Source organism: Juglans microcarpa x Juglans regia, chromosome 6S, assembly GCF_004785595.1.
Source record: "Juglans microcarpa x Juglans regia isolate MS1-56 chromosome 6S, Jm3101_v1.0, whole genome shotgun sequence".
NCBI classification, from domain to species: domain Eukaryota; kingdom Viridiplantae; phylum Streptophyta; class Magnoliopsida; order Fagales; family Juglandaceae; genus Juglans; species Juglans microcarpa x Juglans regia.
The window spans coordinates 18,639,038-18,651,864 of NC_054605.1; the positions used below are offsets into that span (position 1 = coordinate 18,639,038).

Consider the following 12,827-nt stretch of genomic DNA (forward strand, 5'->3'; position numbering starts at 1 on the left):
TTTTTTAAGATGGGTTGCTATTAAAGTTAAAGAGTTAAATAAAATATTATTAAAATATATTTTTTAGTATTATTTTTATTTTAAAATTTAAAAATGTTAAATTGTTTATTTTATTTTATATTAAAAGTTGAGAAAGTTGTAATGATGAGATATTTTTTAAAAACAAACGAGCCCTTAATTAGTGTTTCATTTAGATTTTTAAAACAAATCAGGAAAACCCAAACATGAAAGATCACTTGAGCACTTGACATTCAGAATATCGTACTAATTAAAGACAACAGTTAGCCAAATTAGATGAAAGGCCAAGAAAACAAATCTATATAGACACATTAGTATTTGTGACCCATTGCCATCCCAAGCTTGTCCAAGCGACCAGATCCTGGATGAGCTTTACTTGCGAAGTCTGCATGCGAATTAGGGTCCTTTGGTGCACTCATTAGTCTTGATTCACCAAAGGCATGATGAACATAATGTCTCTTTGTTGAACTAGACCTCTCATACTGTGGTCTTTGTTTAGGAGCACTGAGGGATCTTGCCTTGCCCCTCGAGGATTCTGTATAAGCCATGTAGTTCGGGTGGTCCAAGTAACCACTTAAGCAGCTTCTTGAGACATCAGTTCTCTTTGTGCGAGTGAAGGGGCTTCTTGTTGAACCACCACCTCTAGATGATGCAGAATTGACTTGTGGGCTATTATTAGCAGTGTGGAAAGAGCTGTCTTGATCAGTTTCCTGCAGAGAGAATTTCAACGGGCTTAAAGATTGGACTTCAAAAGAAGATGGACTTGAAACAGTTTGATGGGCAGTTGAGTCCTTCGAAATCGTAAAGCTATGGCTGTGTTGATCAGAGGCCATAACATTATGAGAAGAGTGGAAGAGGCTGTTGCGTTTGGTTGTGAAGTGAGACTTTCCCATATCAATCTGAAGGATTTTATCAGTCTTTTCATCATCCATGGTGCCAGTCCTCATTGAACAACCCCGCCGATCACATGACTGTTCATCACTCTGGCTGTCAGACCTATTCCGACCCAATAGTGCCTTGTCTTGATCTCCAACAAGCCGACTGTTTAATTTTGAGCCATTTCTCTGCATTTGTAGGGATGACACATCAGTACATAGGCCATGTGTGGAGTTTTGAAAGAAAAAGACAAAAAGAGGGACCGAGAACATACCTTGAGTGTTGGTGGCTGATCATACTTTGTAGTACTCTTGCGTCTGATTACATGCTCAGTTTTTTCAGGGGTTGCTGGACCCTGTATATATAATTACAGTAAACATGAACAACTGATGCAAGTATCAATATAAGATACTTTAAGAGAAATCAACCACGCACGGGAAGGTGTCTGGTCACATGTTGTTCTCAATTCACAAAAGATATTAGAAAGTGTGTAAATTTTTAGATTGCACTGAGAAATTGTACGACACCATAGTGCTCGGCATGCCAATGACCACGTAGCAATTAACTTGATCTAGTAATCAAACTTTTATGATCAATAGCGTAGGAGGCAGAGTGTCTAGAGGAGGCAAAAACCACCTGTCTCAAGGAAGTTATTATTAAAAGGTGAAAAAGTGTTAAAGCTTTGAAGTGAAGTTCTTCACTTTCCACCAGCCCAAGCACATTACAACTTTACTAAAAAAAATTAAATTAAATTAAATTGAACCTTTAAAGCGACACTCATAAAAGTAACTTTTTGAGGAGCATTAAGTTAAAGAAACGTTGAGAGGAGCAAAACAGAAGAATCCAATGAACCGAAGTGTAAAACTCATGTATTAGAGAAAAACGTGACTTTTTCTTACAATGTGATATTGGAGGTGAGAAGACTTGCTACTCAAATGCAACGACTCTGAAATTTGGCCAGCCCGACTGGCACGCACACGTGCCTTGGCTCGCAGCAATGCTTGCATCCTCTGTAACCACTCTGCTGTCCGTTTCCTCTCAATGTGACCTCTAACCAGTGCCTGAAGCTTCACCAATCCTTTCAATGCTCTCAACGCTCTCCTAGCCTTCAAAACATCAGGGCAAGCGACTCAGCAAATTAACCATTATTGAATAATTGAGCACATCATTAAAATCAAAGGTGGCGACAATTGAAAACTGTTGAGGAGTAATTCTCATATTGCATGTGAAGAAGGTTTCGGACATATTTATAAGGAATAAACAATCATCTTTTATAAAATAGGTTTTGTGAGATGAGTTAGGCCCATGAATTTTTTCATGGTATCAGAGCATGTTACAAGACAAATAAGGGCCCACACTACTTATCTCGTGACAAGGATTAGGAAAAATACTGGCCTGCATGTAAGGGAAGATGTTGAGGAGTAATTCTCACATTGCTTGTAGAGAAGATCTTGTGCATGTTTATAAAGAATGAACAATTTTATTTTATAGAACCACATTGGTTCACCGAAGAACTTCAAAATTGAGGCACTGATCTTCAAAGTTATGGCGCCAAATAATAGCTTTGGGGTAGATCGAGTTGTAAAAACACACGAAAATACATACTATAAATCAAAATCTAAGATAGCAATGCTGAAAACGAAAATGGTGAAAATATACCTGCGGAAGCCATGTTTGCAGAATGCATATAGGTAGATCTTCTCCTCCTTGCTCCTCACAAATTATCAGCTATCAATGGGGCAAGCTAATGGACATATGGAGAGGAGGAGGGACCTAGCCTCTTATAAAAGAAAACTAATGGAGTCCACCCATTAAAGACTCAAATTAATATGGGTCTATAAAAATTCCATAATCAAGACCCTTGATTTTCCAGGCCTACATACGTAATTATACCACAATATAAATAGGATATAATCCTATATTACTAAGGTGCAACAAACCCCAAATGATCAATCAACTTAGTGGGTTAAAACAAAATATCATTGTGAGCTATATATATGTCTAACCCGTTTTATAAAATGTGCAATCAAATGAAGCCCATATTTAAAATATTCTAACATTCTCCCACTTGGGCAAATATTGATTGCTATAAAATAAAACTTGTTTGAAAAATGACTCTCGGGTTAGACTACATAGGTGGCCACACAAATACATAGCTCAAATGATAGCACCTTAGAAAACATGATCCGGTCCAACAAGAATATCAACATCGAACATGGAAATCGTTACACCACTTAAACGATGTAAGACTACTCCACAGCTACAAATGCTAATATCCTTATTGACATGGATCCCCATCCTCCGACCAATGTGGTAGTATGTAGTATGAACTTAGCACCAATGTGATCAAAAACTGTGCTAATTCATATCAGTCCTCATAATGCTTCAAAATGAAGCCATATGTCTCTAAAAGAGACTCATCTTATGTCTTTTGCCCATATATCTCGAGATCATAATGATATTATAATAAAAGACATAAGCCAAATGCATGCTCAAAAATTAGTATATGAATAGGGGAGATTTATTTATTTATTTTTTTATTGGAAAAGGGCTGCACACTAAAACAAATGGGTTGCCTACGTACCCTGTAAAGGGATCAAGCCAAAACGTAGTTCCTTTTACATAAGTAACTCCCACTAACCAAAAACATCAAAAGTTTCCACAATACCCATAGTAGTAACATGTGTTTTAAAAACTTTAGGAGCGAGTCCCTTAGTCAAAGGATCTGCAATCATCGCCTCTGTATTAATTTGCTCTATCTTTGTCTGCCCTTCTTTAACTCTATCTCTGACCACCAAATACTTGATGTCAATGTACTTGGATCCACTAGAACTTTTATTATTCTTTGAAAAGAATACCGCTGTACTATTATCACAATAAATAGTAATTGGCCTCGAGATGAAATCAACAACTTTCAGTTCAGAAATAAAGTTCCTTAACCAAACAGCTTGGATAGTAGCTCCATAACACGCCACAAATTCAGCTTGCATAGTAGAAGATGCCACCAAAGTTTGCTTAACACTCTTACAAGAAATAGCACCCCCAGCAAGCATAAAAACATAACCTGAGGTCGATTTCAAATCATCTTGACATCCAGCAAAATCAGAATCTGAGTAGCCTACCACCTCAAGGTGATTTGAACGCTGGAATGTGAGCATGTAACCTTCAGTTTTCTTCAAGTATCTCATAACTTTCTTAGCTGCTTTCCAATGCTCTTGCCCTGGATTCGACTGAAACCTGCTAAGAACACTAGCTGCATAGGCAATATCTGGTCTAGTGCAAACTTGAGCATACATCAAACTCCCCACAGCACTAGCATATGGTATGTTCTTTACAGATTCCCTTTCAAGTTCATTTCTGGGACATTGAGTTTTGTTAAACTTATCTCCTTTTATGATGGGTACATCACCAGGTGCACAATTATGCATTTCAAATCTTTGCAGTACACGTCGTATATAAGCTTTCTGAGAAAGTCCCAACAAACCACGAGCTCTATCACGACATATTTCAATGCCAAGGACAAAAGAAGTTTCTCCCAGATCTTTCATCTCAAAATTAGCAGATAACATTTTCTTTGTTTCATGAAGTAATCCCAAGTCACTGCTGGCAAACAAAATGTCATCTACGTACAGAATAAGAAAAATAAAATTTCTCCCACTGGTCTTGCGATATATACACTGGTCCACTACATTTTCAACAAAACCAAGTGAAGTTACAACCTCATCAAACTTTAAATACCACTGTCGAGATGCTTGCTTCAGGCCATATAAGGATTTATTTAACTTACAAACCAAGTTCTCTTTTCCCTTCTCAACAAAACCTTCAGGTTGTCTCATATAAACTTCTTCATAAAGATCTCCATTCAAAAATGCTGTCTTTACATCCATCTGATGAAGCTCCAAATCATAGTGTGCCACAAGTGCCAGGATAATTCTAAAAGAATCTTTAGACGAAACTGGTGAAAATGTTTCATTATAGTCAATGCCTTCCCGCTGAGTGAACCCTTTTGCAACTAATCTTGCCTTCTTTCGTTCAACATTCCCTTTCGAGTCTAATTTACTTTTAAAAATCCATTTGTTGTCAATGGTTTTAGCATCTGGAGGAAGTTCAACAAGTTCCCAAACTCTATTCTTTTCTATAGAATTCATTTCATCTTCCATAGCACTAAACCACTTATCTGACTCAAGACATGTCAAGGCTTGCTTAAAAGTAACAGGATCAACTACATGTCCAATATTAAAATCACTTTCTAACAAATAGACAATGTAATCATTAGGCAATGCAGACCTTCTTTCTCTTTGAGATCTTCTGACTTGTGGCTCAGAAAATGACTCTACTATTGTTGGAATTTCTTCTTGTTGTTCAGGTTCTTCACTAACAATCTCAATTGGCAGAGAAACAGCTCTTTCCTGTACAACGGGAACTGGAACAACAACTGGATTAGGATCAGCAAATAACTCCTTCAATACAGAACTCCCACTGACACCAACATCATTTTCCAAAAATTTTGCAGTAATGGACTCAACAATTCTGGTGCCACGATTAGGACAATAGAACTTATATCCTTTTGATCTATCTGGGTACCCAAGAAAATAACCAGGAGTAGATTTTGGGTCTAGTTTCTTTTCAAGCGGATTATAAATCCTAATCTCAGCTGGACACCTCCAAACTCTGAAATGAGCCAAACTTGGCTTACGGCCTGTCCACAATTCAAAAGGAGTTTTTGAAACAGCTTTACTAGGAACCCTGTTTAAAATATACATAGCAGTTTTCAAAGCTTTACCCCATAGAGATTCTGGCAAATTTGTTCTGCTCATCATACTCCTAACCATGTCCTTTAGAGTTCGATTTCGTCTTTCAGAGACACCATTCTGCTCAGGTGTTCCTGGCATGGTGTATTGAGGCACTATTCCACACCCTTGTAAAAATTTTACAAAATCGCCCATGTTTTGACCAGACTCATCATATTTCCCATAATACTCGCCGCCTCGATCAGATCTTACAACTTTAATACTTTTCCCACATTGATTTTCTACTTCCATTTTGAATATCTTAAATTTCTCAAGAGCTAGAGATTTATCATTAATCAGGTAAACATATCCATAGCGTGAGAAATCATCAATAAAAGTTATGAAGTATTTATTCCCACATATGGTAGAAGATAAAGGTCCACTAATGTCGGTATGTATTAAGTCCAAAATACCGTCACTCCTAGTAGAACCCTTTCTTGTGGATTTAGTCAACTTTCCTCTTATACAGTCCACACATGTGTTAAAATCTGAAAAATCAAGAGAGGGAAGTATCTCAACTTTTACCAATCTCTCCATTCTTTCTTTTGAAATATGTCCTAATCTCTTATGCCACAACATAGAAGATGATTCACGGATTAAAGACCTTTTCTTCGCTACATTGGTAACACAAGAAACTTCACCAAAAGAAGCCAAAGACATTCTATATAAACCATCACACAAAAGATCATTTCCAACCAAACGAGAATCATAGAACAATTCAACTTTTCCATTGCCAAACTTCAAAGAAAAACCAGATTCATCAAGTTTTGATATAGAAATGAAATTCCGTCACATTGACGGTACATAAAATGTGTTCTCCAAAACAAAAGAAAAACCAGGCTCCAAAGATAACTTTACTACTCCTATAAACTCGACCTTCACTTGAACTCCATTCCCAACACATAAGCTCACTTCATTCTCACTTGGCCTCCGTTTGCTTACGAACCCCTGCAAGGAATTCGCAATATGAATACTTGCACCTGAGTCTATCCACCAAGAATTTAAAGGCATATCTACTAAAGAAGACTCAAAACAAACTAAGGCCAAGGAGGTACCTGCCGAGTTCTTCTTCTTCTTCTCCAACCAAGTTTTAAATTTAAAACAATCCTTTTACCAATGACCCTTCCTCTTACAAAACTTACATTGATCATTTTTCTTCATAGTTTCTTTAGGACCACCAGAAGTCTGACCTTTAAACCTTTTACTGTGCTGATTTCGATGTGACTTATTTCCCTTATGGAACTTGGACTTATGATTATGAAAGGACCCTTTGTTTTGTTGTGGCTGAAAAGCTAATTGCACAGTTTCAACAGTCTCATGACGCATCCTACACTCCTCTTGGGCACATACTACTATCAAATCATTTAAATCCCATTTATCTCGCTGAGCATTGTAAGCTACCTTTAGCTGATTAAATTGGCTAGGAAGACTATTAAGAACATGATAAACAAGAAAAGGCTCAGCAATGAGAATTTTGAGGGCTTCTAGCTTAGAGGATATATGTATCATTTTCATAATGTACTCCCTAACTCCACTAGAACCATCATATTTCATACTCATCAGTCTATCCATCAGGTCTCCAGTTTCAGCTTTATCGGATTCAACAAACCTTTATCCTATGGCACCCAAAAATTTCTTAGCACTATCATTGTCAGGAATAGCTCCCATAATGGAATCTGATATAGAACGTTTGATAATCTTTAAACAAAGTCTGTTTGCTCTATCCCACTTTTGATATTCAGCCACATATTCAGTAGTGCTCTTATCAGTAGGTTTTGAAAGTTCGTCTTCCAGGGCAAAATCCAATCCCAAAAGACCAAGAGCAATTTCTACGTCTCGTTTCCATCTCACATAATTATTCCCAGTCAAAGTTTCAATAGCAGATAATTGACTTGAAATAGAGGAGGCACTCAAAACTGTGGAAACATGAAATAGTACATTTCATTTAATTATCATCCAAATAGATAGCATGCAGTCAATAGATGATATCAAATCTTTCTAATTAATATGAGCTATTAATTAGACAATCCATAATTAAGCTCGGAACCATATGAGCTTCATTACGGTAAGAGCCTTGGTGCATCATTGTAAAGTCACCTTTGAGCTGACTAAACAACATGCTATAAGGTACTCTTAAAACATATCACAAAACTAATTAATAAAATCACATCAGTTTCAAAATACCATCACCTTTAGGCAGAAGGAAATTTCTAGACTAATGTAATCTCATTAACTAATTTACACCATTTTCTAAAATGTCACACACAATAACACCTTTGGGCAAGATATTATGTGCAATAAATTAGGAAAAACAAAGATATCCTTTTTTTTTTTTTTTTTTTTTAAATATCAATGAGTGTGCCACTTTGGCGGCTACCACCCACAAATATTTCAAAAATTTTATTTAAAGGAAAAATAAGGATAATCTGAATGCCCATGAATTACAATCTCAAAATGATAATAATAATCATCAACTTGATACAATCAAAGTTAGAATTCAAATGTGATTGTGATACTAAAACAGTGTGAATAGATCAAACATATAAGACAATAGATATGTCTAAAATTAAATATGAATTTTGAAAGCATATATATACAAAATACTTATAACAAGTCACAAAATTAACATGCATCTAAAACATGTTGAGAGAGAGAGTACACATATGCACAGATCATATAAGATACTGACTATTCACCACAAAAAATATTATAATATTCAGTACACTGTAGCCCACAGAAAAATGTGTAAATAATATTCAAAAATATAAAACAGTGTCTTATGATGTTACAAAAAATTTTCAAAAAATATATATAGATATACTAGGGCGAGTACATAAATACTGGAAAAAGAAAACCAGAAAAAACATTGTTCACTGTGCTACACGCGCCGCACGCGCCGCCTGCTGCGCGTGGGTAACGTTCTGGCTGGAGGTGAATTCATCTTCAACCTCCAGCCGGGTCTGCAAGCGGGTCGCGGGTCTGAAAACCTGGTCTACGGGTTTTTAAACGGATTTTTCTCAATTTCTTGCAATTCTTGGATCAAAAACTAAAATTAATTTAGGGGAAACAATATATAGTGCCCGAAAAACACATATATGATGTTTTAAAATAATGGGTATCTATATTTAAGGAAGATTAATCAAATTTTGAAATGGGTATTAACCCTAGTTTTGTAAAAACTCAAAACCAAAACTAAGCATCGATTAAACACATCTAAAACAAGTAAATAGCATTCCAAAAAACCGATCTTGATATGAGTTTGATCAATCGATTATGAAATACGATTTTCTTGCCCAAAATTGGTTTCGAAAATTAAAACAAAAATATAAATGGTGAAACCATAACAGTAAAGTTGCGGAAGCAATGAAGAGAAAATAAAAACCCAACCAGATTGAAGATTTACGACAAATAAATCCTACACATTTCATTTTGAGCGATCGATTTGTATAAAGAAAATAAAACCGAAAACAGAACAACAAAAACTGAGATTCTAATTCTAGCATGGATGCTCTGATACCATATGTAAAAACACACGAAAATACATGCTAGAAATCAAAATCTAAGATAGCAATGCTGAAAGCGAAAATGGTGAAAATATACCTGCGGAAGCCATGTTTGCAGAATGCATATAGGTAGATCTTCTCCTCCTTGCTCCTCACAAATTATCAGCTATCAATGGGGCAAGCTAATGGACATATGGAGAGGAAGAGGGACCTAGCCTCTTATAAAAGAAAACTAATGGAGTCCACCCATTAAAGACTCAAATTAATATGGGTCTATAAAAATTCCATAATCAAGACCCTTGATTTTCCAGGCCTACATACGTAATTATACCACAATATAAATAGGATATAATCCTATATTACTAAGGTGCAACAAACCCCAAATGATCACTCAACTTAGTGGGTTAAAACAAAATATCATTGTGAGCTATATATATGTCTAACCTGTTTTATAAAATGTGCAATCAAATGAAGCTCATATTTAAAATATTCTAACACGAGTCACGTGAACATTCAAACGTAAAACAGGCGCCAAAGGAAATAATTTTCAAAGCCATGACATGTAGAAGACAAGGACATCTCACTAGCCGCATCGATCACGCTCGAATAGTCAGAAACAAAAAAGTCCATGCACTCTCTGACCATGGTTTCTGCACTTCTAATGAAACATTAAAGTGCCCAACAAACCCAACTTTTATGCCGAGAAAGTCATGATGAAGCCCCTAGGCATTAAGGTAACACATTGTAGGACCAAAGGTTACGTGCTTATGCGTGCGTCGCGTGTCTGGAAATGTTAAACACTGCCTTTCACTCCAAGATAACCTAAGAATCATAGTTACCCAACAAAAAACATTAATTTGAAAGTATAGAGGGGTGACTCTGGGTATGAAATGCAGAAAACTTGCAGCAAAAATCGAGGAGATCGGTTAAGGGTACGGCCCCACCCCAGCTGTTGCATGTATTAGGAAAACGCGAACGCTACATTTACAAGCGCAAGGTTTTGTAGGTAATAAGGTTTTGGGAAAAACGACAAAAATAACGAGAGCTCTCGGGTGAATTGGAATTTGGAATAGTGCAGGCTTCGCAGCGGACAAAGAGGAAGACGACAACCGTTTTGGAAGCGACATTTTACCCTGCAAGGTAACTGGTACCCTCAGATACCCCAAAAAATAAAACGGTTCTCTCTGGTCCATAGAAACGACGTGGCATGCAGGAGTCATTAGTTTCTTTTCTTCAGAGTAAACTCGAATCTTGAAGGAATTGAAATCACTAGCAAAAGCTACGTGCTTGAGAACGCCTTTTTTGTTTTGCTCGACAACCTTTTTTTTTTTTGCTGAAAGAAACGTCCTTTCGATGCAAAGCCCAAGTGGTCGGACGAAGCCACGATGATAGACACGTACTGTTTATCTTTTATCGATTACGGCAGGCATTAATTGAACGTAAATCCTTCGAACTAATCCCGTGAATTCATCGGCCAATCATGTAGATGAGAATGAGCATTCGAGGAAGAAAAGAATAACGGAATAATAATATGAAACGAGAATTAATGAGAAGAAGAAACGAATACTGACCAAACACCCTCGAAAAGCAGCCTGAATCTTCACAGCAGCCCACTGATCTTTACGAGCCCCAATAAGCTGGCTCCCGCCACCGTAAGCCGAGGTGTTGCTGGCGCACCTCCCGCTGCTGGTCAGCCTGACCACCGCCGCAGCAGCCTGAGCTGCCGCCTGAGCAGCCTCCGCCACGGCGGCTGTCGCGGCCGCCACAGCGATCGCGTGCTTGTTGGGATCCACCGCGCCAAACTCCTGATGGACGGGGATCATCAGTCCGCACGAATTTCTTCTTCCTGTTGCCGCTGTTGACGTCGTTTCGTAGCTGTGTTGTTTGGTAGTATGGTACTGGCGCTGGTCGTCTTTCTCTCTGTGTGACTTTACGAAGCTCCATCTTCGTTTTTCTTTGGGAGGTTTTGGAGCTGTAGGAGCTGGAGAGCAGGAGTCCTGCTTCTTCATGCCAAGGATACCCCGAAACCACTGTGACGCTTTGCCCATTTGGTCAATGACGGTGAAGATCAGCAAGGGGGTTTGGAGCTTGCATTTGCAGGAGAGAGAGAGAGAGTGAGAGTGAGAGTGAGAGATGAACCGGTGGATTATAAAGCATGGGAGGAAAATGAAAATTTACTATCTCTTGTGCGTCAGTACGTGGCAGCTGTAAGCCTGTAACCCGTAAACAACTTTGCATGGGATATGTGACATGTCATACCAGAGACGAAGTTAGGTGAAATAAAAATTAAAAGTTAATAAAATATTTTTAAAATAATTTTAAAATAAAAATTATATTTTATATTAAAATTTAAAAAATTTATAATAATTAGGTTAGATAAGACACAGATCATTAATATAAAATCAATTGAGATACGTTACGTCGTTAAATCAACTGAAAAAGATTTTCGACTTTTTGTGTGAGCCCCATTTTGTTACGTGGTAGTTTGATTTAATGATCCCATCTAATAATAATTTATTGTAATATTTAATAGATTTTTAATAAAGCTAAGGGTCCTGGGTATCAACCCCTGAAAAATTTCAAATATATATATAATACTATTCCGTAGGCTGCTCATTGCATTGTCACAATGTGTATTCGACTTAAAGAGAATAAAATTCTTTACAATTTTATAAACGTAGGCACTTTATCAAATCACATAAATTTTGTATTCGTGTGATATCATTTTTCATTTTACTTTTTCTTATTATCTTTCTAAACAAAACAGTCCATCGTATAAAATAAATTAATGCTACTTTATGTGATATATTAATTTTATTCTATGATAAAATAAATTTCAAATTAAGTTTTATAATTTTTCTAGTTGATCAGTGATCAAGTAGTTTTCAAAATAAAGATAGGTGCAAACTAATTATTTAAAAAAATGAACATAATTTAAAAAAATAGAAAAAGAAACAACATGGATTGGACAGATCAATCACTGATACAATTGAATTTTTAAAGAAGACTCAAGTCACATACGAACCTATATTGAGTAGTCAATAATACAATTGAAATTCCACTAAAACCATTAAAAAAGAATAAGAATTTTCTCATTTTAAAAAAATGTGAGATCCTATACATTATTTATTCTTATCATCTAATACTGAATATCATAGGATAGATTAGCATTCTCTATGCAACACGGTGATCTAGACAATGAGGTCTTTGGGAGGAGATTGGTACGTCAATATTAAGTGGAGTTTGGACTAGATGATTTTTGTGTCTTTCTTAATGATATTATTATTTTGAAATAATATTGGTAGACAAGCTCATATATATAGCACATTATCACTGCTCACAAATGGATTGGAAGCAAGTAACAACTTGCATATGGGAAACAATATAAGTCACACTTCTTACTCACTAGGCTCTAACAACCACCTCTCTCTCTCTGAAGATGAGTTCTTTCTCTCCTCTAGTAGTCTATACCTTTATGAACCCCAGCTAACCTCCCTTTAACCTTCTCTCTAATCCACCCTCCAGCATCTTCCACCAACCAATCCTCTGCGACTTTCAACCACCCCATCTTAGTAATGACAAAAGACAAATCGAACATCGACCTGCTCATTGAACAAACGAAAGCTTTAATATGGGATGG

At 36.6% G+C, this 12,827-nt stretch overlaps 2 protein-coding genes across 2 annotated transcripts; both read right to left on the reverse strand.

The window, feature by feature from the left end:
* Positions 1 to 225: 225 nt before the first annotated feature.
* Positions 226 to 11,311, reverse strand: LOC121237561. The gene is made up of 4 exons (XM_041134355.1): positions 10,759 to 11,311; positions 1,794 to 2,000; positions 1,169 to 1,249; positions 226 to 1,082 (listed from the first exon to the last, which is right to left on the reverse strand). Exons 1-4 carry the CDS (start codon positions 11,233 to 11,235, stop codon positions 330 to 332), a joined length of 1,518 nt encoding a protein of 505 aa, XP_040990289.1. The 5' UTR covers positions 11,236 to 11,311; the 3' UTR covers positions 226 to 329.
* On the reverse strand, positions 7,010 to 9,363 carry LOC121237646. The gene is made up of 2 exons (XM_041134488.1): positions 9,285 to 9,363; positions 7,010 to 7,600 (listed from the first exon to the last, which is right to left on the reverse strand). Exons 1-2 carry the CDS (start codon positions 9,310 to 9,312, stop codon positions 7,296 to 7,298), a joined length of 333 nt encoding a protein of 110 aa, XP_040990422.1. The 5' UTR covers positions 9,313 to 9,363; the 3' UTR covers positions 7,010 to 7,295.
* Positions 11,312 to 12,827: the final 1,516 nt, after the last annotated feature.

Bases quoted from the DNA above. Each gene is read 5' to 3' on its own strand.
- LOC121237561 (XM_041134355.1), bottom strand. From the start codon at position 11,235: ATGGGCAAAGCGTCACAGTGGTTTCGGGGTATCCTTGGCATGAAGAAG. The intron at 2,001-10,758 runs GTCAGTATTCGT...GATGTTTTGAAG, and splicing joins CTGCTTTTCGAGGGTGTTTG to GCTAGGAGAGCGTTGAGAGC. The intron at 1,250-1,793 runs GTAAGAAAAAGT...TTATATATACAG, and splicing joins CTCACCTCCAATATCACATT to GGTCCAGCAACCCCTGAAAA.
- LOC121237646 (XM_041134488.1), bottom strand. From the start codon at position 9,312: ATGCATTCTGCAAACATGGCTTCCGCAG. The intron at 7,601-9,284 runs GTATATTTTCAC...ATGTTTCCACAG, and splicing joins TGCAAACATGGCTTCCGCAG to TTTTGAGTGCCTCCTCTATT.